General features: G+C 50.3%; 1 protein-coding gene across 1 annotated transcript in view; it reads right to left on the reverse strand.

Annotated features, from left to right (window-relative positions):
- The window catches only part of LOC142257991 (glucosamine 6-phosphate N-acetyltransferase-like), a 59,472-nt gene that overhangs the window by 18,051 nt on the left and 14,302 nt on the right, over nucleotides 1-27,119 (reverse strand). The window contains 3 exon segments of the mRNA XM_075330355.1: nucleotides 4,171-4,233; nucleotides 4,706-4,870; nucleotides 17,410-17,547. Of these exon segments, the coding sequence (XP_075186470.1) occupies nucleotides 4,171-4,233; nucleotides 4,706-4,870; nucleotides 17,410-17,458 (277 nt within the window). The 5' untranslated portion in view covers nucleotides 17,459-17,547.

Consider the following 27,119-nt stretch of genomic DNA (forward strand, 5'->3'; position numbering starts at 1 on the left):
ATTTTTTCCATAGAAAATCCATCTTCCAGGGACTCTGGAATTTACCAGTGTTGCGTTGAAACAAAGACACATTACAGACATTGTAAAGACGTTAGTGTGAATATTTGGTCAGCAGCAGATAGTGCATGCACAAACACGAGATTCATGCCATCTTCTCCTTTTCAACTTAATCAATTTCAGTCCAAGTCCTTATTAAGGGATGGAGAATTTATGACAATGGTATGGACTTTCAATATGTCTCATTGGAAGATCTCTACCAGGTTTCCTCAGTGTCAATCACATCTCATAAACATGGAGATGGGGATAGAACAATGGTTTGGGAGAAGAACAACTCAGACTAGGAGTAAGAGAGGAGTGTTAGAAGGAATTCTGGGAGGAGTTGGGACAGTGGGAAGTCTGACTAATGCCATGAGTATACAGACACTTAAGTCAGATTTGGATAATATTGGTTTTATTGGAGGAAAATGTGTAAAGATTCAGAAGAGTTTGAATCGACTTCTTGAAAAGATGGTAATGAATACAGCTGCTGTACTAGGGTCTTCCGTGTCACATCTACAGGATGCTACATTAGCTCTCGTGGAAAGCACACACGAAACACAAGTAGCTAAAGCGTGCCTGGAGATACAGATAGAGTACTCCTCTAATCTGAAGCTGATTGCACAAGCTTTACAGAGTGGAATTACTCCACTGGGAATACAGCGAAATTTACCTGCAGAGTATAATTTTGCATTGAATCATACGGATTTGTGGGTAAATAAGTGGTTAGGATGTGAACGAAACATTTGTGTTGGCACATCGCTAATCCCAGTGATCGGAAGAGAAGGGACTATTGTTCCTGTTACAGTTTTGGGTATACCTGTGAGTAACACACAACAAGTGTTCTATCAACTGCAGTACACAGATTTTGCATTTGATGGAGTGAACACTGAACAAGTAGACATTTCTTCATGTTTGCATTTTGTTTCTAAGGTGATGTGTTTACCTGGACAGGATAAGGTGATTTATCATTCATGTTTTCATAATCATTCTTCTTGTCATGCGAGAATAGAGACTGTACAGACACTACATGATCTGGTGACTCCAGTAAGTCCAAATAAGATTTATTTCCAGGTCATGTCGGAGACAGAGATGGTTTCTGCTTTCTATTCTACTTGTGTGCATAAGGAAAACCTACCTATGGGTTTGTATTGTATAGAAGGAAATGTGAGATCTCTTTCAAAGAAGGAAGGAAGTTTTAATATCACTTCTATAGGAAAGAGAAACTTAACGGCATTTCCCATACAATTCAATTTATCACAAATAAATGATTTTCCTTGGGATATGTGGACAAGTGAAATAAAGAAAGATAAGGGTTTGTTAGATTTATTAACGAAACAGTTAAAGGAAGCAGAAATAATATTCAGGCATGAACAAGGTGAATTAAGTGATATTGAACACGAATGGAATGGAATGTCAGGTAGAACTTGGTGGAGAAGTTTTGGGAAATCGGTACATTCCTGGTCTCAGTCATCTTTTCAGTCAGCGGTTGGAAATGTTTTATTTAATCCCATCATAATCTTATTTTTATTAGTTTTGATGTGTATTATTTATCAAGTTTTTGTAATGTGTAGAATTCAGAAGATATATAAGAATATAAAAATAGAAATGAAAAAGGAAGATAACATTCTTACAGGAATGTTAAATCGCAAGATGACTTTTTGACAGAAAGTTTCAGATTGGTTTATCAAGTCAGATATTGGTCTAGAATTTTCAACTAGAATGTATGTGATACGAATGATGATGAATGAGTTAGGGTTTCCCGGGGATTCATCAAATCTTCAAAAAGGGGGGACTGTAAAATAGTGAGTTTATGGAGATTTGATTCATAAACTTGAATACATACATTCATATAATGTGTGTATTTCGCCCATGCCTTTAAGAGTGTCTTTGTAAGTTGGAAATACTAACCAAGGTTTGACATGGTAGAACCAAAGCCATCCGCCATTGTTCATCAAAGCTTTCAACGTAGTGCTATATTCTATTTGGAATTTGTGCTAAGATGTGAAATTAGCTTTGAGAATCTTCCTTCTGTTACACTAGGGTCAAGGGTCAGCGAGCTTCAAAAGGGTTCTATATATTTTACATTCTATGTCAAGTGGTTTAGTTTTACAAGTCTCCACTGCGCAAGACACTTATTTTGCAGAAAATATGAATCACGTGATATGACATAAGCTAGAACTAAAAAAGATAGTTAGTTCTTGTAACACCATGTAAAGAGATAAGGAGAATCAGGGGGTGGGGTTTGAATTATAAAAGCAGACCACACTTCAAAGGGTCAGAAGAAGAAGAAGGAAGAAGAAGAAGAGAAAGAGGTAGAATGGGAGCATTCGACCAGACGATCCACAGAGAGACGGCTTATCACAACATCACAGCTATGTAAGATAAATGAACTCTGTTTTTTTCTCTACTTACCTATCTACCTATCTATTAACTCAAGCCAAGACAGTAACTTTTCTGTAATGACTTTAACTTCAACTTTTACTGAATAAATCCATATATGTTTTTGCACCTATATTGCTCCAATCATTAATATACTGGCTTAGCATATGTCACGTCAAACCGTATTTTTAACAGGGGGGAAGAGAGGAGGGGGGGAAAGAGAGGAGGGGGGAAAAGGGGGGGAGAGAAGAGGAGGAAAAAAAGAGGAGGGGCAAAAAAGAAAGAGAGGAGGGGCAAAAAAAGAGAGGAGGGGCAAAAAAGAAAGAGAGGAGGGGCAAAAAAAGAGGAGGAGGGGCAAAAAAAGAGGAGGAGGGGCAAAAAAGAAAGGAGGAGGGGCAAAAAAGAAAGGAGGGGGGGGAAAAAAGAAAGGAGGGGGGGGAAGAGAGAGGAGGGGGGGAAAGAGAGAGGAGGGGGGAAAGAGAGAGGAGGGGGGGAAAGAGAGAGGAGGGGGGGAAAGAGAGAGGAGGGGGGGAAAGAGAGAGGAGGGGGGGAAAGAGAGAGGAGGGGGGGAAAGAGAGAGGAGGGGGGGAAAGAGAGAGGAGGGGGGGAAAGAGAGAGGAGGGGGGGAAAGAGAGAGGAGGGGGGGAAAGAGAGAGGAGGGGGGGAAAGAGAGAGGAGGGGGGGAAAGAGAGAGGGGGGGGGGGGAAAAGAGGAGGGGGGGGGGAAAGAGGAGGGGGGGGGGAAAAGAGGAGGGGGGGGAAAGAGGAGGGGGGGGAAAAGAGAGGAGGGGGGGGAAAAGAGAGGAGGGGGGGGAGAAAGAGAGGAGGGGGGAAAAGAGAGGAGGGGGGGGGAAAAGAGAGGAGGGAGGGGGAAAAGAGAGGAGGGGGGGGAAAAGAGAGGAGGGGGGGGAAAAGAGAGGAGGGGGGGGGGAAAGAGAGGAGGGGGGGGAAAAGAGAGGAGGGGGGGGAAAAGAGAGGAGGGGGGGGAAAAGAGAGGAGGGGGGGGAAAAGAGAGGAGGGGGGGGAAAAGAGAGGAGGGGGGGGAAAAGAGAGGAGGGGGGGGAAAAGAGAGGAGGGGGGAAAAGAGAGGAGGGGGGGGAAAAGAGAGGAGGGGGGAAAAGAGAGGAGGGGGGAAAAGAGAGGAGGGGGGAAAAGAGAGGAGGGGGGAAAAGAGAGGAGGGGGGAAAAGAGAGGAGGGGGGAAAAGAGAGGAGGGGGGAAAAGAGAGGAGGGGGGAAAAGAGAGGAGGGGGGAAAAGAGAGGAGGGGGGAAAAGAGAGGAGGGGGGAAAAGAGAGGAGGGGGGAAAAGAGAGGAGGGGGGAAAAGAGAGGAGGGGGGAAAAGAGAGGAGGGGGGAAAAGAGAGGAGGGGGGAAAAGAGAGGAGGGGGGAAAAGAGAGGAGGGGGGAAAAGAGAGGAGGGGGAAAAGAGAAGAGGGGAAAAAGAGGAGGGGGAAAAAGAGAGGAGGGGGAAAAAGAGGAGGGGGAAAAAGAGGAGGGGGAAAAAGAGGAGGGGGAAAAAGAGAGGAGGGGGAAAAAGAGAGAGGAGGGGGAAAAAGAGAGAGGAGGGGGAAAAAGAGAGAGGAGGGGGAAAAAGAGAGAGGAGGGGGAAAAAGAGAGAGGAGGGGGAAAAAGAGAGAGGAGGGGGAAAAAGAGAGAGGAGGGGAAAAAAGAGGAGGGGAAAAAAAAGAGGAAAAAGGGAGGAAGAAAAAAAAGAAAGAAAAAAGGAGAAAGACAAAAAGTGCACTCTTACTCACTAATAAAATCCTCTGCAGTCACGTTTCCGACTTTGGTGAGTTGACCAAGTACTTTGTAAAATCCTGAAATAAGAATCAAAGTTTTAGCAAATAAATAGATTCACAGGACCCCGATCCAGTGGCCACGTCAGGAGTCCACGGCCGTCAGATGGGAGCCCCACGATCTGTCAGAACAGGTATCGGTCTCTGGGCGTTAACGAGAATATTCCTATTAATTGACAAGAAAACAGACAAAACTGGACAAATCCCGCTTAGGTCGTAGTTGGGGGGGACTAATCTGTTCTGATGCCCCCCTCTATTAGCCAGCATGACAGCATATGGGGCAGAAACGTGTCACAGACTGAGATACACTCCGATCATCGGGGTTCCGGGAGCTAGAATCCTTCCATAATGATCACTGACCCAACTATGATCTGAAAAAGGGACGAGTAAATGGGGGGAGCCACATAGATGTCTGGCCGCCGCAGTAATCCTCTGCTCAGATCAGGGTTGGGGTCTTCCGCCCTGGACGTGGGCGACCATTGCAAGCACTGACCTCGGTTTATGTCTGCAGTACACAGGGGTCTCAGGACGAGTCCTTCTCCAGGGTGGTCCGGAGAGATGGATGGACTGAACGACACCATATTCTGACTCCAGTCAATCCCTTCCAGTAACTGAGGGTCAAACAAGGGGGTCTCATCTGGGATCATGGCTGCAGCTCCTGGAACCAAAAAGCAAAGAAATAATCAGCAAAAGTCACACAAAAAAAAAGGACATACAAACACCGAAGTGTATTCTGTGATAGGCTGTGCAAACACGGGGGGGGGGGGGGGGGCTGAGATTTCATCAGCCGGACACAGGACTACACAGGATGATTCGGGAGGAATCTCGCTGACTTCTTTAAAGGTGGCTTTACATACTGCAACATCGCAAACGACATCGCTGTAACGTCACCGGTTTTGTGACGTAATAGCGACGTCCCCAGCGACATTGCAGTGTGTGAAGCACATCAGCGACCTGGCCCCTGCTGTGAAGTTGCTGATCGCTACAAATCGTTCAGGACCATTCTTTGGTCCTTTGTTTCCCGCTGTGCAGCATGATCGCTAAAAAGTCTCAGTGTGTAAAGGGGACTTAAATGTGCAGGTAGCAGGAGCCGGCTTCTGCGGACACTGGTAACCACAGTAAACATCGGGTAACCAAGAAGGTCTGTCCTTCGTTACCCGATATTTACCTTCGTTACCAGCCTACGCCGCTCTCACTGTCAGTGCCGGCTCCTGCTCCTTGCACGTGTAGCAGAGTACACATCGGGTAATTAACCTGATGTGTAAAGTAGCAAGGAGAGCAGGGAGCCAGCGCTAAGCGGTGTGCGCTGCTCTCTGCACCTGTAGCTGCGTGCGCTGGTAACCAAGGTAAATATCGGGTTGGTTACCTGATATTTACCTTAGTTACCAAGCGCAGCATCGCTTCAGTGCGTCGCTGCTGGCTGGGGGCTGGTCACTGGTTGCTGGTGAGCTCACCAGCAACCCGTGTAGCGATGCTCCAGCGATCCCTGCCAGGTCAGGTTGCTGGTGGGATCGCTGGAGCGTCTGACTGTGACCTCTCACCAGCAACCTCCTAGCAACTTACCAGCGATCCCTATCAGGTTGTATCGTTGTTGGGATCGCTGGTAAGTTGTTTAGTGTAAAGGGGCCTTAAGGCCCAGTCACACTAAACAACTTACCAGCGATCCCAACAACGATCCAACCTGATAGGGATCGCTGGTAAGTTGCTAGGAGGTCGCTGGTGAGATGTCACACTAGCGACACTCCAGCGATCCCACCAGCAACCTTACCTGGCAGGGATCGCTGGAGCGTTGCTACACGAGTTGCTGGTGAGCTCACCAGCAACCAGTGAACAGCCCCCAGCCAGCAGCGCCACGTGGAAGTATGCTGCGCTTGGTAACGAAGGTAAATATCGGGTAACAAACCCGATATTTACCTTGGTTACCAGCGCACACCGCTTAGCGCTGGCTCCCTGCACTCCTAGCCACAGTACACATCGGGTTAATTACCCAATGTGTACTCTGCTACGTGTGCAGGCAGCAGGATCCGGCTTCTGCGGACGCTGGTAACCACGGTAAACATCGGGTAACCAAGAAGCCCTTACCTTGGTTACCCGATATTTACCTTCGTTACCAGCGTCCCCGCTCTCACGCTGTCAGTGCCGGCTCCTGCTCCCTGCACACAGCCAGACTACATATCGGGTAATGAACCCGATGTGTACTGTGGCTACATGTGCACAGAGCAGGAGCCGGCACTGACAGTGAGAGCGGAGGAGGCTGGTAACGAAGGTAGATATCGGGTAACCAAGGTAAGGGCTTCTTGGTTACCCGATGTTTACCGTGGTTACCAGCGTCCGCAGAAGCCGGCTCCTGCTGCCTGCACATTTAGTTGTTGCTCTGTCGCTGTCACACACAGCGATCTGTGCTTCACAGCGGGGGAGCAACAACTAAAAAATGGCCCAGGACATTCAGCAACAACCGGCGACCTCACAGGGGCCAGGTTGTTGCTGGATGTCACACACAGCAACATCGCTAGCAACATCACAAAAGTTGTTCGTTAGCAGCAATGTTGCTAGCGATGTTGCTAGCGATGTTGCTTAGTGTGACGTGGCCTTTACTCTAGGTCTCTGCTTGCTGACAGTGAATGGAAACTTTCCCGTTTACAGCCAAACGGCTGAAAACCCTGTACAACAGGCAGAACGGAATTTACAGTCAATTTGTCCCCAAAATGAATCGCAAATCTCTGCGGAGACAGGTGCACAAAATAGAAAAATGGCTACTAAACGGGATGTACAAGAATTGTGGGTCCAGAGTCCTCTACTTGCACGGATCAGCGTGGACCCCCGGGCCGTCACCTGTGAGGCTGATCCAGATACACAGAGGACCCTCAACAAACAGCAAACTATCAGCTGTCCTGCTAATTCTGGTACTTCATGTCACAAGAACCAGAACCATCCATGGGAATTGCCCGACACTTCTGTGATTCACTGTTTGTTCTATGGGCGGCTACAGTCCCTGGAGACCAACGATCCGGACGGGAGAAGGAACCTACAACGTCTACACTTCTGAGACAAACCTAAGACTACGCAATGAATAGTGAAGGTTTATGTGATCGTATCCTCTAATAATGAGAAAATAACGAGGGAGAAATCATATGTGCAAATAAGATGCCCCTCGACACAGGCAAAGGATCGGTGACAGGACAAGAGCCCAGCAAGCCGGCACCTTCCCGTCCAGTAACCTGATCTCTCAGAACAATGATCCCCTTAAGACGTGTATGTAAGAAATGTCCAGCGACAGCGACACACCCAAGTGTCACAAAGGAGAGGAACCTGTCAGTGCCTCCACCTCACCTGGATAGGTCACTCCCTGCGCCACATACCACACCGGATCCAGGGGACAATTGTATGACATGTACCGATATACCGTACCCATCATGTACCGATATACTGTATCTGTCGCGGGCGGAGGAGGGTACGCTGCGCTCTCCCACTGCTCGGGTCCGGCTGCCGCTGCTGCTGCGGCCTGCTGCTGCTCGAGCGATGGGCCGGATCCCGGGGACTCGAGCGGCGCTCCTCGCCCGTGAGTGAAAAGGGATTGGTTTTTGGGATTGTTTATTGTCCGTGACGCCACCCACGGTTGTGGTGATTATGTGGACACCACCGCTGCTCTGTATGGGGATCCCGGGAGCGATGACAGGGTGCAGCAAAGTTGTTGGTTCTCCCCTCCGTCGGTAGGGGGTAGTTGTCCCGGGGCCCAGTGATGAGGTGGGTGATGAGGGATGGTGGGGCCGGTGCAGGGCTTGACGGGGTGCAGGGACGCGGGGGCAGCGCTGTGCCTTGCGGCACTGTGGTACTCACTCAGCCTGAGACAGGGACACAGTTCTCGGTAAAACACATGGCTGGAAAGACGGTTCCCACGGACGGCTGCACTTGCTTTTCCCCAGTAGTTGATGGTGACGGTCCCTTTTCCTGCACCTAAGATGATGTTGGTAGCGATGGGTTCCCACTGGTAACCCGCTCCCCGACTTGGATATGGGCCGGAGGAGCCCTACTTTGCCCGCAGGCGCTGGCCCTGAGAAACTGGTGCCCTGGCAGTGGCGGTGTCTCTCTCTAACGGTTGGACTGTTGCCTTCAATCGGGACTTGGTTGTTGGGAGACCCAGAGGTCCCCTTCACTGACGGATTTGGCAAATTCACGGCGACTCCTAGCCTTGCCGGGATCCGAAAGGCTCCTGCCAATGGTGCTGACTGCTCTTTGTATACCGCTCCGGTACCGCCGGGCCACCACCCGTCCACGGTCCTTTCGGCAACCTCCAAGCAGCCTCTCCTGCAGATAGTCACCGCCATCTGCTGACCTTGCTGTTCAGTCCGGGGCACACACCCGGACCAACTTCAGGCTTTCTTAACTGGTACTTTTTCTGTCACTACTCTCACTTAGTCTTCCACTTTAACTCCTCTCTCAAGCTCCTCTACCACTTCACTTCCTTCTACTTCCTCCTCCCTAGCTTGACTGCCTGGTTTCCCCGCCTCCAGGGCTGTGAACTCCTACGTGGGCGGAGCCAACCGCCTGGCCCACCCCCTGGTGTGGACATCAGCCCCTGGAGGAAGGCAACAAGGATTTTTGTGTAGCTTTGATGTACCTAGCTGGGGTGTAGGGTGTGGTGGTGTCATGACCTGTGACCCCTGGCTTGCCCAGGGCGTCACATTTCCATCATGTACCGATATACTGTATCCATCATGTACCGATATACTGTACCCATCATGTACCGATATACTGTACCCATCATGTACCGATATACTGTACCCATCATGTACCGATATACTGTACCCATCATGTACCGATATACTGTACCCATCATGTACCGATATACTGTACCCATCATGTATCTTCAGTTACTAAGATCTAACAGAAAGAGGCCAGGCACTTCTACCCAAAAAAATTCCAAATCACAGGCGGACATAACATTGGTGTAACCGCTGAACAGGGACCAAGAGTTTATGGGGTCACCACCTCCAAAGCAGGTGGGACTGTGTATTAGGAGGAGCTATTGAATTACAAAAGAGAACAGATATTGCTGTAGCAGAGGGGCCTCTCCTGTCTGTGTCCGCTCCTGGTCTGAACTTCATATTAGACATTAGGGCGGAGGGGGGAAATGGCCACAGAGGGGCCTCAGAGCCGGGGGTGAACAGCTGCAGGTGGGCGGGCTATGGGGCCCGGGTAGAAAGGTGCAAGAAGACCCCGGAGCCTGGGGAAGGGGATGGGGGGGGGGGGGGGGAGGAGGAGGACGCAGAGGGACCCCATAGCCCAGGGGGAAAGAACACAGAGGGGCCCCAGAGTCCGGGTGGAAAGTCACAGATGGGCCCCAGAGCATAGGGAGGGAAAGGACACAGAGGGGCCCCAAAGCTCAAGGAGGAAAGGATGTAGAGGGGCCCCAAAAACAAGGGGGAAAGGACACAGAGGGGTCCCAAAATCCAGGAGGGAAGGGGTGCAGAGGGGCCCCAGAGCCCGGGGAGGGAAAGGACACAGAGGGGCCCCAAAGTCCAGGGGGAAAAGATGCAGAGGGGCCCAAAAAGAAGGGGGGAAAGGACACAGATGGGCCCCAAAGTCCAGGGTGCAGAGAGAGCCAAGAGCCCAGGACCAAAGAGTGCCCATACCAGGTAGGGGGCGCGGGGAAGGAAGAAAGGCGCAGAGGGGACCAGCTCTGGATTATTTCCCCTTTCCACATTGATAATACATGCACACAAAGTGCATGAGCAAAGTGTGAGCAAAAGTAAGTGTGAGTAGAATTGTTTGTATTTAGTTGTTTAATTACTTAACATTTGTTTAGTGCTATCCCCATTAGAAAATGTGCTCCACTATTGCTAATGCGATCCAGTGTACATCTTGTCTCATGTATGCAGTCCTTGAAAAGCCGTTCGAGGGTGCACACTGTTGTTCGAGATGTGCGCAAGTTGCACAATTGGAAGCCCAGATACTGGATCTAAATAAGCAGCTGGCAACTCTGAGATGCATTAGCAATATGGAAAGGAGTTTGCTGCTCACTGAGCAGCAGCTTGCTGGGTCAGATGTGGGGGAGGATCGTAGTAGGGAGCGGCAGGACGGTGAGGTAGGTAGCTGGGTGACAGTTAGAAAGGGGGGTAAAAGGAAAAGGCTAGTCCTGAACTGACACACCCCAATAGGTTTGCAAACTTGGCAGATGAGGGGGATGTCATTACAGGGGTAGCATTGCTGCAGCAAGGCATGACCTCTGAACGCCAGAGGAGTGTCTGCTCCAGTAAGTGGGGGAATAGGAGTGCAGGGCAGGCAAGACAGGTACTGGTAGTGGGGGACTCAATTATTAGGGGGACAGATAGGGCAATCTGTCACAAAGACAGGGATCGCCGAACAGTGTTGTCTTCCTGGCGCTCGAGTTCGGCACATCGCTGATCGGGTTGACAGATTACTGGGAGGGGCTGGGGAGGACCCAGCGGTCATTGTACACATTGGCACAAATGACAAAGTTAGAGGTAGGTGGAAGGTCCTTAAAGATGATTTCAGGGAATTAGGTTGTAAGCTTAAAGCATGGACCTCAAAGGTGGTATTTTCGGAAATACTACCTGTGCCACGAGCCACACCAGAGAGACAAAGGGAGATCAGGGAGGTTAACAGGTGGCTCAGGAATTGGTGTAGGAAAGAGGGTTTTGGGTTCCTGGAGAATTGGGCTGACTTTTCAGTTGGCTACAGATTCTATGCTAGGGATGGGCTGCATCTTAATGGGGAGGGTGCAGCTCTGCTGGGGCAGAAAATGGCTAGAAGTTTGGAGGAGTGTTTAAACTAGGAATGGGGGGCGAGGGTATTCACTTTATAGAAGGGGAATGTAGTGCAGATAGTGACCAGGGCACAAGTAATGAAATTGGGGGTGGTACGGGGGGGGAAGGGTTAGGACAGTTAATACAGTAAGCAGGAATACAGGTACAGAGTCATACGTAACGTGCATGTACATTAATGCCCGAAGCCTCACAAATAAGGTGGAGGAATTAGAATTAATATTGTTGGAAGAAAATTATGATATAGTGGGGATATCAGAGACATGGCTGGATGAGAGCTATGACTGGGCTGTTAATTTACAGGGTTATAGCCTATTCAGGAATGACCGTACAAATAAGCGAGGGGGAGGTGTGTGTCTATATGTAAAATCATCCTTAAAACCCATCCTGCGTGACAACATATGTGAGGGTACTGAGAATGTAGAGTCCCTATGGGTGGAGATAAGGGGGGGGGAGAATGAATAATAAAAATACTGATAGGGGTGTGTTATAAGACGCCGAATATTATGGAAGAGGTAGAGAATCTCCTCATAAAGCAAATTGATAAAGCAGCGAGTCTCGGAGAGGTAATTATTATGGGGGACTTTAACTATCCTGATATAAATTGGGGAACAGAAACTTGCAGTTCCAGGAAAGGAAATAGATTTTTGATAACAATGAAAGATAATTACCTTTCACAAATGGTACAGGACCCCACAAGAGGGGGAGCACTACTAGACCTTGTACTAACCAATAGGCCAGACCGCATATCAAATATACAAGTTGGGGGTTACTTGGGGAATAGTGATCACAAAATAATAAGTTTTCATGTATTAGTGATCACAAAATAATAAGTTTTCATGTATTCTTTAGTAAGATGTCTAGTAGAGGGGCTACAAGGACACTAAACTTCAGGAAAGCAAATTTTAAACAGTTGAGAGATGATCTTAGTGCAATAAACTGGGATGATGTACTAAGTAATAAAAGTACACAAAGCAAATGGGAGACTTTTATGAGCATCCTGAATAGGGCTTGTGCAGAAAATATACCCTATGGGAACAAACATGCTAGAAATAGAAGGAAACCCCTATGGCTAAATAGAGCTGTAAGGGAAGCAATAAAAGAAAAACAGAAAGCCTTAAAAGAATTAAAGAGGGTAGGTAGTGATGAGGCATTATATAATTATAGAAAATTAAATAAAATATGTAAAAAGCAAATTAAGTTAGCTAAGTTTGAGACAGAGAGACTCATTGCGAGAGAAAGTAAAAATAATCCTAAAATATTCTTTAACTACATAAACAGTAAAAAACTGAAAAGCAATAGTGTTGGCCCCCTTAAAAATAGTCTTGGTGAAATGGTGGAAGGGGATGAGGGTAAAGCCAACCTGCTGAATGACTTTTTTCTACGGTTTTTATACAAGAAAATGCCATGGCAGATGACATGACCAGTGATACCATAAATTCACCCTTGAATATTACCTGCTTAACCCAGCAGGAAGTACGCCGCCGCCTCGAAATCACTAAGGTTGACAAATCTCCGGGCCCGGATGGCTACACCCCAGAGTACTACAGGAATTGAGTTCTGTGATAGATAGACCATTATTTTTAATCTTCTCAGATTCCTTAATAACAGGGTCGGTACCGCAGGACTGGCGCATAGCAAATGTGGTGCCAATATTCAAAAAGGGGACAAAAACTGAGCCGGGAAATTATAGGCCGGTAAGTTTAACCTCTACGGTTGGTAAAATCCTTGAGGGTTTCTTGAGAGATGCTATACTGGAGTATCTCAAGAAAAATAACCTTATGACAGAGTATCAACATGGGTTTATGAGGGATCGATCCTGTCAAACTAATTTGATCAGCTTCTATGAAGAGGTAAGTTCAAGCCTGGACCAGGGAAATGCAGTGGATGTTGTGTATATGGACTTTTCAAAAGCTTTCGATACGGTGCCACACAAAAGGTTGGTACATAAAATGAGAATAATGGAGATAGGGGAAAATATCTGTAACTGGGTTAAAAACTGGCTCAGTCATAGGAAACAAAGGGTGGTTATTAATGGTACGTACTCGGACTGGGTCTCAGTTCATAGTGGGGTACCACAGGGGTCAGTATTGGGCCCGCTTCTTTTCAACATATTTATAAATGACCTTGTTGGGGGCATGCGGAGTAGAATTTCAATATTTGCAGATGATACTAAACTCTGTAGGGTAATCAATACAGAGGAGGATAATTTTATATTACAGGGAGATTTATGTAAATTGGAGGATTGGGCTGAGAAGTGGCAATTGAAGTTTAATGTAGATAAATGTAAGGTCATGCACTTGGGTAGAGGAAATAAAATTTATAATTATGTACTTAATTGTAGAACACTGGGTAAAACAGACACAGAAAAAGACTTGGGTGTATGCGTGGATGGTAAACTTCACTTTAGTGGCCAGTGTCAGGCAACTGCTGCCAGGGCTAATAAAATAATGGGATGTATTAAAAGAGGTATAAGTGTTCATGAAAAAAATATAGTTCTACCTCTGTACAAGTCACTAGTGCGACCGCACTTAGAATACTGTGTATAATTCTGGTCACCGATATATAAGAAGGACATAGCTGAACTGGAGAGGGTGCAGAGAAGAGCCACCAAGATTATTAGAGGAATGGGTGGGCTGCAACACCAAGACAGGTTATGAAACTTGGGGTTATTTAGTTTGGAAAAACGAAGGCTTAGGGGGGGATCTAATCACAATGTATAAATATATGAGGGGACAGTACAGAGACCTTTCCAAAGATCTTTTTACACCTAGGCCTGCGACTGGAACACGGGGGCATCCGCTACGTCTTGAGGAAAGAAGGTTTAATCATAATCACAGACGAGGATTCTTTACTGTACGAGCAGTGAGACTATGGAACTCTCTGCCGCATGATGTTGTAATGGGTGATTCACTACTAACATTTAAGCAGAGCCTGGACGCCTTTCTTGAAAAATATAATATTACCAGTTATATATATTAGATTTTATGACAGGGTATTGATCCAGGGAACTAGTCTGATTGCCGGATGTGGAGTCAGGAAGGAAATTTTTTCCCCATTGGAACTTGTTTGCCACATTGGTTTTTTTTTGCCTTCCTCTGGATCAACATGTTAGGCTACGGGTTGAACTAGATGGACTTAGAGTCTCCCTTCAACCTTAAAAACTATGATACTATGATACCTTGTTCGCCTCTTCCTTTTTCTCCTTCCTGACGTTTAAAGCTGAAAGGTCTTGGTTTTCTTCTGAAAGATGACACTAGCTATATATGATTCATTTACAGAATGACCAAAATGATTTGCTGGAAAGTCTTGAAATATGTGAAGCTCTCATGGCAGAAACAGTAAGTGTTCTCTAATATAGACAGCAAATTCTATTACCACTATTTTAAATACTATTTTAAATACGGAGTCAACTTTTTTCACCCCTTTCTCCTTTAGCAAAGGGCTCATGATCAACTGGGCAAAATGCAGAATGAGTTTGATCATCTAATAGCTGAGAACGAAAGCCTGAAAAAAGACGTTTCCTACCTGGAAAAATGTCTTCAGAAGAAACTGGAAATAAATGAATTTGAAACGCTGGAGAAACAAACTCAAAAAGAGCATGAGGTGAGTCCGGTGACTAGTGAAGGTACGACGCCTCATAGAAAGGTGTACTGGATTGGAAAGGGATCCACCCTTCACAACATATGACGTAAACTTTGGTCCCCGCCTTTGTTGAGGGCTCACGTGCGGAGCCTGCACATGACCGCTGATTTAATCCGCCATCATGTGCCTCAAACGGCTTCGGACAAATTGGAGCTCCACCTGCTTCTAATAAAGTCCCTCTGTCAATCTCTTCAGAGGGATTTAAAAAGCACCAACAGGGGGTGCGTCATTCCCCTCTCCCATTAGCTCGCGTCATAACGTGCTCTTGGTGCGCTGATGGGTTGCAGTGACAACCAGGGGTCAGCTGATGAGCCTTGTGTCATTACAATCCTACAGTGAACGCTGTCCATGAGCTGGCGTTCATGGGAGATGGTAATTTGTGCTATACAGAGCCGTGCTGATGTGCAGCACAAGCCATCAGACGATGGTCGCTTCACGTCCCCTAGGGGGCAAGTAAATACAATAGAAGGTGGGGAAAGCCCAAGTTCATCTCTCCCCCCCTTTTCTCCCATTGAAATGAAGGCAATTTTAAAAAATACCCATTTGGTATCACTACCTTCAGAAATGTCTGATCTGTGAAAATCTAAAATCAGATCTGTAAATGGCATCACAAGTTTAGAAAATCAAAACTCCAGAATTGCAGGGGGTTTTGCCTCCCATAAATAGAATGCCATAAGAGGCGATCAAAAGATTGTATCTACCCAAAAAATGGTATCCGTCTAAAGGTCAGCGGAGGGTGCAAAAAAGCAATCGCCAGAGCCTGGAAAATAAAAACATTTATGGGTCTCACAAAATGTTGACAAAAAGGAACATATGTTTCCCACCACTTAAAGGAAATCGGTCATGCCTTTTTTGAGTTGGTATTTGTGTGGGGTTTTTTTTTTTGTTTTTCTGTTTTTTTTTTAAAGGAAATACAGGTAGCATTTAAGGTGAAATTAGTCACCCCTGTATGCCTCCTGGATGAGGGGGGTGTCTGGCAAAAATCCTTTCATATCTTCTGGGCTACGGGCATATGCTGCCCAGAAGAGGAGCCTGCCTCCAGCCTTCATTATACAGGACTAGCTATTGACCCCGGAGGGCGATGATTTAGCATTGTGGCGGGACTTTGTGGGTGGGCTCTTTATCTATTCCTCCCCTGGCTCCTTCCTTCCATTTTAAGCTTTGCACAGTGTCCATCTCCATTACCTCTATGGCCGCTTGCACAGTGCTATGTTCACGTTGTAGTTGAAATCTTCAATAAAATGGTGACTGATTCAGCCCATGCGCATACCGCCAACTCGGCGCCATTTTATTGAAGACACTGATTATCATCTGAAACAAACTGAATATCACCAGTCACCAGAAACCGTGTCTTCAATAAAATGGCACTGAAGTTGTTGGTATGTGCACTCTGACTGACACCATTATATTGATGAATTCAACTACATGAACAGCACTGCAGACTGCTGCGAACCATAAACCCCTTAACTAAACCCCTCAGTCCCATGCAAGAAAAAGACCACACCATAATTTAACAAAACACTCCTTTATTGGATGGAGGTCGGTCACAGCCATAGAATTGTAAACCATTATAAACTCTCATAACGGGCCGAAAGGCCAATGCACATCTCAGTGCAAATATTAATCACCAGCCGGACTCCCGGCGGAAGAGCAGCAAATCAGCCTTGTAAACATTACATGACCGCCAAGGAGGAGCAGAGTATTTATACTGTGCTCCGACCCCCACCCAGAAAGAGAAGGGCTTGCTCAATTCCATCCTGTAGGTCAGAAAGAACAAAGGTCATTTCCACCCGCATGAATAATGAGAATTAATGGAGCTGAAACCATGCGGGAGAACGAGACCACTTCTGGCAACACCTGAGGCCATGTAAGGCCCCGAATACCCTTCCAGAACACATCCACTCCACGAAGGCCAAGGCATCTTCCACCGGACGCTGTTCCGCACGCTGAGACGCCCAAAACACATAAGAGTGACCCAATATGCAGACCACCGGGTTTGTACCTATAAAGAAACACATATTAGAACAGTAATAACTCAGGTCGAATATAGCGAGCAAAGCATGAAGAACGCCAACGACCAATCCTCTGAATTTCCTGATTGGAGAGGCCTGCGCGAGCAGCCTCGGTAGCAGCGCCAATCCTAAAGGAATGAGTACCGAATTCCGCCGGTTGTAAGCTTAGATTGCGCAAGCACTTCCGAAAAATGGACAAAAATTGAAAACGTGTGAGGGGGGAACCATCTTCATGGGAGAAAAAACAAAAACCGGCGCGCCGAAAGGAAAGATACGTAGCGACCAATGTTCTAGGGCAGTGATGGCGAACCTGTGGCACTCCAGCTGTTGCAAAACTACAATTCCCATCATGCCTGGCCATTAAAAGCAAAAGCTTTGGCTGTGAAGACATGATGGGAATTGTAGTTTTGCAACAGGTGGAGTGCCACAGGTTCGCCATCACTGTTCTAGGGCAAATCGGGCCCTGGATGGCGTACAGAAAACAATAGAAATAGGGCGCCTGCTCTCTACCGAGACTCTGCTTCTCTTCCAACCTTTGATCACCTGGCGGACGAAAAATACTTTAGTAACATCCGGCCAGCCAAGAAGACGAAAATGAAAGGACACACCTGAGAGGCGATGCTGCGCCACAGAACCTGAAACGCCTGTCTGGAAGAGGTGGAGTAAATAATCACATGTGACCTCCAGACGACTAGCATCACAAGACATAACCGGCTTATCACTGGCAAAACTAGACCATTCAGACCATGCCTTACCGTAGGCTTGCCAGGTTGATTGCGTCACCGAAGATCTTATTAACGGCATCAATTGGGCTCCAGCAGATCCCACAGGTACGATGGGCACGGAAGACCTTCCAACTGGGCTGAAGGGGATAGCTCTCTGAATGTCTGCCACTGAAAGCGAGAAAGAGAGTTAGCACAAGCATTATGAACGCCAGGAACATGGCGGGCACGCAGTAAGATATTTAAAAACAAACATTTCAATACCAGAAATCTGATAAGCCTAATAACCGGGAGGGAAGAAGACGTCAAAAAATTAATAGCATGGACGACACTCAAATTATCAGAACAGAAACATATTTTTCTATTGCGGAGCTCAGGGCCCCAAATGGCGACAGCCGTCACAATGGGAAAAAGCTCAAGGAGAGTATCATTACTTGTGACTGCGGAGCTGTGTCAGCATGCAGACCATGGCTCCGCACACCACTGGTCACCAAAAATAACCCCGAAACCAGAGGATGCCACCGCATCAGAAAAAAAGGGGTAATTCGTCATTAAAAACCTCTGGTGTCTGGAAGTAGGTCTGGCAATTATAGGACAGTAGGAATTCTCTCCAAACCATTAGATCTGAACGAAGAGGGGGTGTTATACGAATCCTATGATGGGGAAGGCGAATACCCTTGGTGGAAAGGGATAAACGCCTGGAGAAAATCCTGCCCATGGGCATGACACGGCAAGCAAAAACTAATAGCCCAAGCAAAGACTGCATTTGCCGAAGTGTAACGCTGCGAACCGAACAAAAGCCTTGTATGAGCTCAAGGAGCTTAGCAACCTTCTCCTGTGGGAGGCGAAAAAACATACCAACAGAATCAATTTCAATCCCCAGAAAAGACAGCGAAGCTACGGGACCAATAGTTTTATCGGCGGAAAGGGGGACACCGAAAACAGACATAAGTGAACGAAAGGAATCCAAAAGGGTTGAGCAGACCTGGGAATCCCGAGGGCCAACAAACAAAAAATCGTCGAGGTAGTGAATGACCGATCGGATTCCCGTTTCAAACCTGAGGACCCATTCTAGGAAGGAGCTGAAAAGTTCAAAGTAATGGCAAGAGATAGAACAACCCATGGGGAGGCAGGTGTCGTAATAGTAAAAACCGTCCACAGAAAGCCCTAGGAGGTGGTAACAATCCGGGTGCACTGGCAGAAGGCGAAAGGCCGACTCAATGTCAGACTTGGCCATCAACGCCCCTGGCCCCGCCTCCTTCAGTAGGGCGACAGCTCTGTCAAAAGAAACGTACAAGACAGATGCATCCGCTTCAGAAATCCCATCATTCACTGAAGAACCCTTGGGGTGAGATAAATGGTGGATTAAAGTGAACCTGTCATCAGAAATTTAGCTATAAAGCTAAAAGTTTCCCCCTCTGCAGCTCCCGGGCTGCATTCTAGGAAGCTTCCTACGGCAGGAGGACAGCAACGTACATCTGGCAGCCCGCCCCCATGGACGATTAAAGAAATTTGCATAAGAAAAGGTACAAGTTTATAAAGTATTTATTTTGGAATAAAAGGGGCCACAAAAACTATAGGAAGCTTCCTAGAATGCAGCCCGGGAGCTGCAGAGGGGGAAACTTTTAGCTTTATAGCTAAATTTCTGATGACAGGTTCCCTTTAAGCGAAACTTGCCCGCTTCTTTCTTTGGGACAACGCCCAAAGGAGAAACACGCAAATTGAAAAAGGGGATATCAGGAAAGGCTACCCATCAAAACTTCGTGCTGCAGCTTTTCTTGCAGCACAAGAGGTGCTTCCTTTGCAGATTTTAAATTGGTTGCAAAAACAGGGCTCTTGGAAAATTGAAAGAGGATGAAAAAAACCAAAAGTGAAACCGAAACGCAATTGAGAACCTGCGTCTTTATTGGGGTAACGGTCGAGCCAAGGCCCCATTGCGGCTACGCTCACCGGGGTCCTTGGCTTCGGATTGTTGTGAAGACTTTGAAGGCAATTTTGAGGGGGGGCGATTGTATTTGACCGCCGCATGGGAACCTCCGCAGGCTGAGCACTCATGCTTATACTTACAGAGTCCGAAAAATCTGCAGTGACCCTCATTGTATAACCAGCAGCAGCCGGGCCTGCGAACGGCCCCTGGCCCTGATCCGGCTGTATGGGCAGGGGCCGCTGCGTGAAAGGGGGCTGTATGTTTTTGCGCTAACATAAGGCGAAGCCACGAATCAGTCGCCTTCACACCCCAACCTAAGTGTGGTTGGAGTGCTAGGCGCCTGCGGAACTCCTCATCGTACTTCCACCAGGCCGAACCGCCATGAGCTTTATATGAATTATAAATGGAGTCTAAGTAAATGAATAACTCAGAACATCGCTCAGGGTGTTTCTGCCCCATGACACAGCCTAGAACCGCAAAGGCCTGAAGCCAATTGTTCGGTACGGGCAACCTTCGGTCTACGTTCAAAAGGCTTATCACCCGCTCTGCGCTCCTTATCGACCGCATGCTGATCAGTAGACACCAGGGACCAGATATCTACATAGTCATTAGCATAAATTTTTTCTATTGTTTCCTGGTCTAAGTGAGAGCCAAGGGGCGAAACACCACAGAAGAATGCATCCTTGTGTATGTCAGCACGCACCGGTGGTTGTTTTTGAGTAAATTGATTGAAATTTAAGGGGTTAATATGAACCTTATTAGGACCAGGGGGTTGAACCTGGGCGGTAAGGGCTTTTAAAATAGTCACGATAGAAGGATTATTACCCCAAGCCCCAGAATAATCGTACTCACCACTTCCTTGAGGAATCGGAGGAGGCTGGGTTGGGGCGGGTGACGTCGGCAGGTCCACTTCAGCTCTATTTTGGCGAGACGACCGATGAGACCTATGACACTCGCTGCGGCGTGGACTCTCTGATGACCATGACGAATTGTCAGAAGAAGAAGGCGAGCGCCACCGGGAAGATCTTGAACGATGGCTCCTGCCTGAAGCCCTGTGACGTCGTGAACGGCTGCTCCGACTACCATGAACCCGGCTACGCGGGCGACGCCGGCCAGCGGTGCGAGATGGCGAGGAAGAAGCGGAGGAGGATCATGCGGAGCGGGTACCACAACCACGATGGCGATGACGGCGTGACGGGGATCCAGCACCCGCACGTTTGGGATCAGTGGCTCGGGGTAGGATGGTAGCAGCCGTACCAGCAGGGGGCAGTGCTGACAGACAAGGGGTTAATAAAGGGGGTTGAGGAAGTAGGGATAGTAGGGAAGCAGCATCTAAGCAGCCAGGAAGGGGGGGGTGAGGGGGTTAATGGCAGCAGGAGCAGAGGCCATGGCTGCATTTAACATAGGGGGGTTTGTAGTAACAGCCTCAGTAACCACCTGAGGCTGAGAAACATGGACCTCACTGGAGGATCCACTAGAACTGGCTTGTGCTCCCATTATAGCAGCTGGCAATGGAGGGGGGTAGTGCAGGAGGGCTTGGGCAGTGAGGGGGTTAATGCAGGTGCTGGTGTAAGCAGTACCAGAAGATGGCGGCGCCGCTACCTCAGGGTGACAAACAGGAGGTGCGGCCACCGCGCTTAGTGACTGACAGGTGGGAGGGGGTAATGGTGCTTGGTGAAACTGTATATTTTGAAAAAGAGCGGGTCGCGTCCCACGTGACCGCTGTGTAGGCGTGGCCGGGTAAGTGGGCGGGCGTTCACAGAGCTGCGGCCGTTGAAGCAGAGAAGCAGGGCTGGGAGTGTGAGCTGGGGGCGCGGCTACCGCGCTTCTCAACTGATAGGCGGTGCAGGGGCTGCAGAGGGCGCGGCTGGGGCTGGAGGGGGTGCGACTGTGGCTGAAGGGGGCGCGCCTGGGGCTGAAGGGGGCGCTACAGTACGGCATGAGCGCCGAGGTTGTGAAGGGGGGCTAAGGGGACCTGGGGACCGGGAACGCTGCGCACGGCGCTGGGGTGCATGATCAGGGCTTAAGCGCAAAGGGGGGCGAGCGCGCCGCACTGACCGCCTGCTGGCAGGGATGGACACAGGGGCAGGAGCTATATTGTCAGGATGGACGGGACGCTGGCTAACAACAAGGGATGACAGCCATGCATCCCCTTCCCTCCTGATGCGCTCCAGGATGGCAGCGGTTAGATCGTCCGCCATTACTCACTCTCTCCAGGTGCACAGCAACACAGCTGCCTCCGGGTCTTGCAACAGCAAGGAGAGACCGGACAAGCTGGACACTGGGAATATAAGGAGGAGGAAAGGTGGGGGGGAGAATCCCATTGGACCACATTAAGCAAGGGAGAGGAGAGCTTGCATGGGACGCAATTAACCCAATCAGTGCTGGTCACAGCAGTCAAAGGCACCCAGTTGAATGACTGGAGTGCCCATACAGGCACCTGTCTGTGTAGATACTGAGCTGGCAGACAGATCCACCTCCCCCCAGAAGCCAGGACACCATGCTCTTGGAGGAAATGTAGTCTGAAGACACAGGAGGGGCTGGCAGGAAGTTCAAAATGTAAAAAGTGACAGACCATGGGGGGCTGAGGTTGGGTGAATGTGCAATCCGTGTCTTTCACATTTTCATCAATTAATAATTTAAAAGACCATTCAGGTTCCTATGTTACAGTATTGCAATTTATCCATAAAAATTGGATACGAATGCTGTGGCCCCATATCACGCACACGCCCATCTAAAAACTGATTGTATCACAACTGCAGCACCCAGTAAACTAATTGATACATAGATGGAATCGGGGTCTCTATCCCTACATTATGCTGCTCTCAGATAAGGTAGCAAAAACCTGGTGACAGATTCCCTTAAATCAGAACTGCAGCATCCAGCAAAGTAAGTGGTACATTGATGGAATTGGGATCTCTGCCTCAATATCATGCTACTTTCAGATGGGGTAGGAAAATCCTACAACCAGTTTTCTCTTTAGGCTATGTGCGCACTTACCGGATTTTGCCGCGGATTTTTTGCGGTTTTGCTGCATGTTTCGCTGCAGAAAATGTTCATAACATCTCTGCAGTGAATCACCAGCAAAACCTATGGGCAAAAAATATCCTGTGCACACTAGGCGGAATTTGACAGCTGCATGTTTTGCTGCGGGATTCCCGCAGCAAAAACAATTGCATGTCAATTCTTTTCCGCACGTCGCTGCGGGATTTCACTCCATTGACTCCAATGTTAATCGTGAAATCCCGCAGGGAATAACGCAGGATGCAAATTCTGTGCGGTTCACTGCGTTTTCCTGCGTTATTCCCTGCGGTATTTTGCGGTTTACCTCCGGTAATGTACATCGCCTGTCTGCGGTTTTGCAGGGAAGTGATGTCATTACAGGAAGAGGAAGCCGTGCAGAGAGTAAACACAGATCACAGACCACACACACACACACACAGACACACACACACACAAACACAAACATCACAGACACAGAACACAGACATAAACACATAGAAAGAAACCGGAAATATAGAAAACAAAGAACGTGGGCTCCGCTGTATATTTACCTTCCAGCCGAGGTAAGCACACAGCGGCGGCCCGGTATTCTCAGGCTGGGGAGGGAGAGAAGCAGGGTTAATGTCCCCCGCCTCCCTCCCCCTCCCGCAGCCGAGAATATCAGCCGCAGCTGCATCGGGACTGTCGCATGCATTATGCGGCAGCACCGGCGTGTCCCCGGCTCTTCTTGCTGCCGTGTAGCAGTGGCAGCAAGGTAATACAAGGGGTTAATGGTGGTGGATCACCGCCATTAACTCCAGGCTTGATCATGGCAGCGTCTATGACAGCTGACATGATCAACCCGTAAGTAAAGTGAATAAAACACAGACACCGAAAAATCCTTTATTTTAAATAAAACAAACAAGCCTCGTTCACCATTTTATTAACCCCTCCCGCACCAAAGCTCCTGCGTAATCCACAGCTCCGACGTCCTGCGCTGCTTACATCCAGCCGCGACTGTCACAGACACAGCGCTGAATGCAGCAGAACTGCAGAGCAGAGCAGTCGGAGCGTCCAGAAAAAGCTGGAGGGGGTCGGAGCGTCCAGAAAAAGCTGGAGGGGGTCGGAGCGTCCAGAGGAAGCGGAGCGCCCAGAGGAAGCTGGAGGGGGGTCGGAGCATCCAGAGGAAGCGGAGCGTCCAGAGGAAGCTGGAGGGGGGTCGGAGCGTCCAAAGGGAGCGGAGCGTCCAGAGGGAGCTGGAGGGGGTCGGAGCGTCCACAGAAAGCTGGAGGGGGTCGGAGCGTCCGGAGGGGGTCGGAGCGTCCGGAGGGGGTCGGAGCGTCCGGAGGAAGCGGAGCGTCCAGAGGAAGCGGAGCGTCCAGAGGAAGCGGAGCGTCCAGAGGAAGCTGGAGGGGGTCGGAGCGTCCGGAGGGGGTCGGAGCGTCCGGAGGGGGTCGGAGCGTCCGGAGGGGGTCGGAGCGTCCGGAGGGGGTCGGAGCGTCCGGAGGGGGTCGGAGCGTCCGGAGGGGGTCGGAGCGTCCGGAGGGGGTCGGAGCGTCCGGAGGGGGTCGGAGTGACCGGAGGGGGTCGGAGTGTCCGGAGGGGGTCGGAGTGTCCGGAGGGGGTCGGAGTGTCCGGAGGGGGTCGGAGTGTCCGGAGGGGGTCGGAGTGTCCGGAGGGGGTGTTAAAAACATTAAAATTAATACATCTAGTTATCAAATATTTCATAGTAAGACATATATGTTCACAGTTCTGTTTATGTTGAAGGGCATAGTATATTAATAAAGTTTTTATAAGGAATAAGTATTAAAATATCCATATTGAATATATATGCTGAGCATGGAAGGATATATATAAATCCTTCCAGAAGCTTCTGGTAGCTTCTAGAAGCTTATGTCATATGGAACTATGTTTAACTAGAACACCCTATATGGATTGAACAGCTGGTATATAATACACGATGGAGGGGGCCACTGGCTCGCTCCTCCACATTGCCTGCGGTCAGAAGACTCCAGTGGCAAGATGAAGACACGCTGTCCGGCCTAAGAGATGACATCCCCTGCCTTGCCATTCAGGACCCAAAGAGAGATGGGTAAAGACTTCCCATTGATCAGTATGGACTAAATGAACTCTTTTTAAGTAAGCTGACAAAGTATATTATTTTTCCTTTCTGTAACTGAACCCTGGCAACCATTTTTTAAATAGATAAAATACATTTATTTTTTACATTTTTGAAGTCCTTTCTTTCATGCGCCTTTACGTATTTGAAGAAAAATATATTTAAGATATTTAAGAGTATATTTTTAACAGGGGGTCGGAGCGTCCGGAGGGGGTCGGAGCGTCCAGAGGAAGCTGGAAAGGGTCGGAGCGTCCAGAGGAAGCTGGAAAGGGTCGGAGCGTCCAGAGGAAGCTGGAAAGGGTCGGAGCGTCCAGAGGAAGCTGGAAAGGGTCGGAGCGTCCAGAGGAAGCTGGAAAGGGTCGGAGCGTCCAGAGGAAGCTGGAAAGGGTCGGAGCGTCCAGAGGGGGCCGGAGCGTCCAGAGGGAGCTGGAGGGGGCCGGAGCGTCCAGAGGGAGCTGGAGGGGGCCGGAGCGTCCAGAGGGAGCTGGAGGGGGCCGGAGCGTCCAGAGGGAGCTGGAGGGGGCCGGAGCGTCCAGAGGGAGCTGGAGGGGGCCGGAGCGTCCAGAAGGAGCGGAGCGTCCAGAGGGAGCTGGAGGGGGTCGGAGCGTCCAGAGGGAGCTGGAGGGGGTCGGAGCGTCCAGAGGAAGCTGGAGAGGGTCGGAGCGTCCAGAGGAAGCTGGAGGGGGTCGGAGGGTCCAGAGGAAGCTGGAGGTCGGAGGGTCCAGAGGAAGCTGGAGGGGGTCGGAGGGTCCAGAGGAAGCTGGAGGGGGTCGGAGCGTCCAGAGGAAGCGGAGCGTCCAGAGGAAGCTGGAGGGGGTCGGAGCATCCAGAGGAAGCTGGAAGGGGTCGGAGCGTTCAGAGGAAGCGGAGCGTCCAGAGGAAGCTGGAGGGGGTCGGAGCGTCCAGAGGAAGCTGGAGGGGGTCGGAGCGTCCAGAGAAAGCGGAGCGTCCAGAGGAAGCTGGAGGGGGTCGGAGCGTCCAGAGAAAGCGGAGCGTCCAGAGGAAGCTGGAGGGGGTCGGAGCGTCCAGAGAAAGCGGAGCGTCCAGAGGAAGCTGGAGGGGGTCGGAGCGTCCAGAGAAAGCGGAGCGTCCAGAGGAAGCTGGAGGGGGTCGGAGCGTCCAGAGGAAGCGGAGCGTCCAGAGGAAGCAGGAGGGGGTCGGAGCGTCCAGAGGAAGCTGGAGGGGGCGGAGCGTCCAGAGGGAGCGGAGCGAGTCGGAGCGTCCAGAGGAAGCTGGAGGGGGTCGGAGCGTCCAGAGGAAGCTGGAGGGGGTCGGAGCGTCCAGAGGAAGCTGGAAGGGGTCGGAGCGTCCAGAGGAAGCTGAGCGTCCAGAGGAAGCTGGAGGGGGTCGGAGGGTCCAGAGGAAGCTGGAGGGGGTCGGAGCGTCCAGAGGAAGCTGGAGGGGGTCGGAGCGTCCAGAGGAAGCTGGAGGGGGTCGGAGCGTCCAGAGGAAGCGGAGCGTCCAGAGGAAGCTGGAGGGGAGCGGAGCGTCCAGAGGAAGCTGGAGGGGAGCGGAGCGTCCAGAGGAAGCTGGAGGGGAGCGGAGCGTCCAGAGGAAGCTGAAGGGGGTCGGAGCGTCCAGAGGAAGCTGAAGGGGGTCGGAGCGTCCAGAGGAAGCTGGAGGGGGTCGGAGCGTCCAGAGGAAGCTGGAGGGGGTCGGAGCGTCCAGAGGAAGCTGGAGGGGGTCGGAGCGTCCAGAGGAAGCTGGAGGGGGTCGGAGCGTCCAGAGGAAGCTGGAGGGGGTCGGAGCGTCCAGAGGAAGCTGGAGGGGGTCGGAGCGTCCAGAGGAAGCTGGAGGGGGTCGGAGCGTCCAGAGGAAGCTGGAGGGGGTCGGAGCGTCGCGTCCAGAGGAAGCTGGAGGGGGTTGGGGTCAGAGCGTCCAGAGGAAGCTGGAGGGGTCAGAGCGTCCAGAGGAAGCTGGAGGGGTCAGAGCGTCCAGAGGAAGCTGGAGGGGTCAGAGCGTCCAGAGGAAGCTGGAGGGGTCAGAGCGTCCAGAGGAAGCTGGAGGGGTCAGAGCGTCCAGAGGAAGCTGGAGGGTCGGAGCGTCCAGAGGAAGCTGGAGGGGGTCGGAGCGTCCGGAGGGGGTCGGAGCGTCCAGAGGAAGCTGGAGGGGGTCGGAGCGTCCAGAGGAAGCTGGAGGGGGTCGGAGCGTCCGGAGGGGGTCGGAGCGTCCAGAGGAAGCTGGAGGGGGTCGGAGCGTCCAGAGGAAGCTGGAGGGGGTCGGAGCGTCCGGAGGGGGTCGGAGCGTCCAGAGGAAGCTGGAGGGGGTCGGAGCGTCCAGAGGAAGCTGGAGGGGGTCGGAGCGTCCAGAGGGGGTCGGAGCGTCCAGAGGGGGTCGGAGCGTCCAGAGGGGGTCGGAGCGTCCAGAGGGGGTCGGAGCGTCCAGAGGGGGTCGGAGCGTCCAGAGGAAGCTGGAGGGGGTCGGAGCGTCCAGAGGAAGCTGGAGGGGGTCGGAGCGTCCGGAGGGGGTCGGAGCGTCCAGAGGAAGCTGGAGGGGGTCGGAGCGTCCAGAGGAAGCTGGAGGGGGTCGGAGCGTCCAGAGGGGGTCGGAGCGTCCAGAGGGGGTCGGAGCGTCCAGAGGGGGTCGGAGCGTCCAGAGGGGGTCGGAGCGTCCAGAGGGGGTCGGAGCGTCCAGAGGAAGCTGGAGGGTCGGAGCGTCCAGAGGAAGCTGGAGGGTCGGAGCGTCCAGAGGAAGCTGGAGAGGGTCGGAGCGTCC

The sequence above is a fragment of the Anomaloglossus baeobatrachus genome, chromosome 12 (assembly GCF_048569485.1).
Source record: "Anomaloglossus baeobatrachus isolate aAnoBae1 chromosome 12, aAnoBae1.hap1, whole genome shotgun sequence".
Classification (NCBI taxonomy): domain Eukaryota; kingdom Metazoa; phylum Chordata; class Amphibia; order Anura; family Aromobatidae; genus Anomaloglossus; species Anomaloglossus baeobatrachus.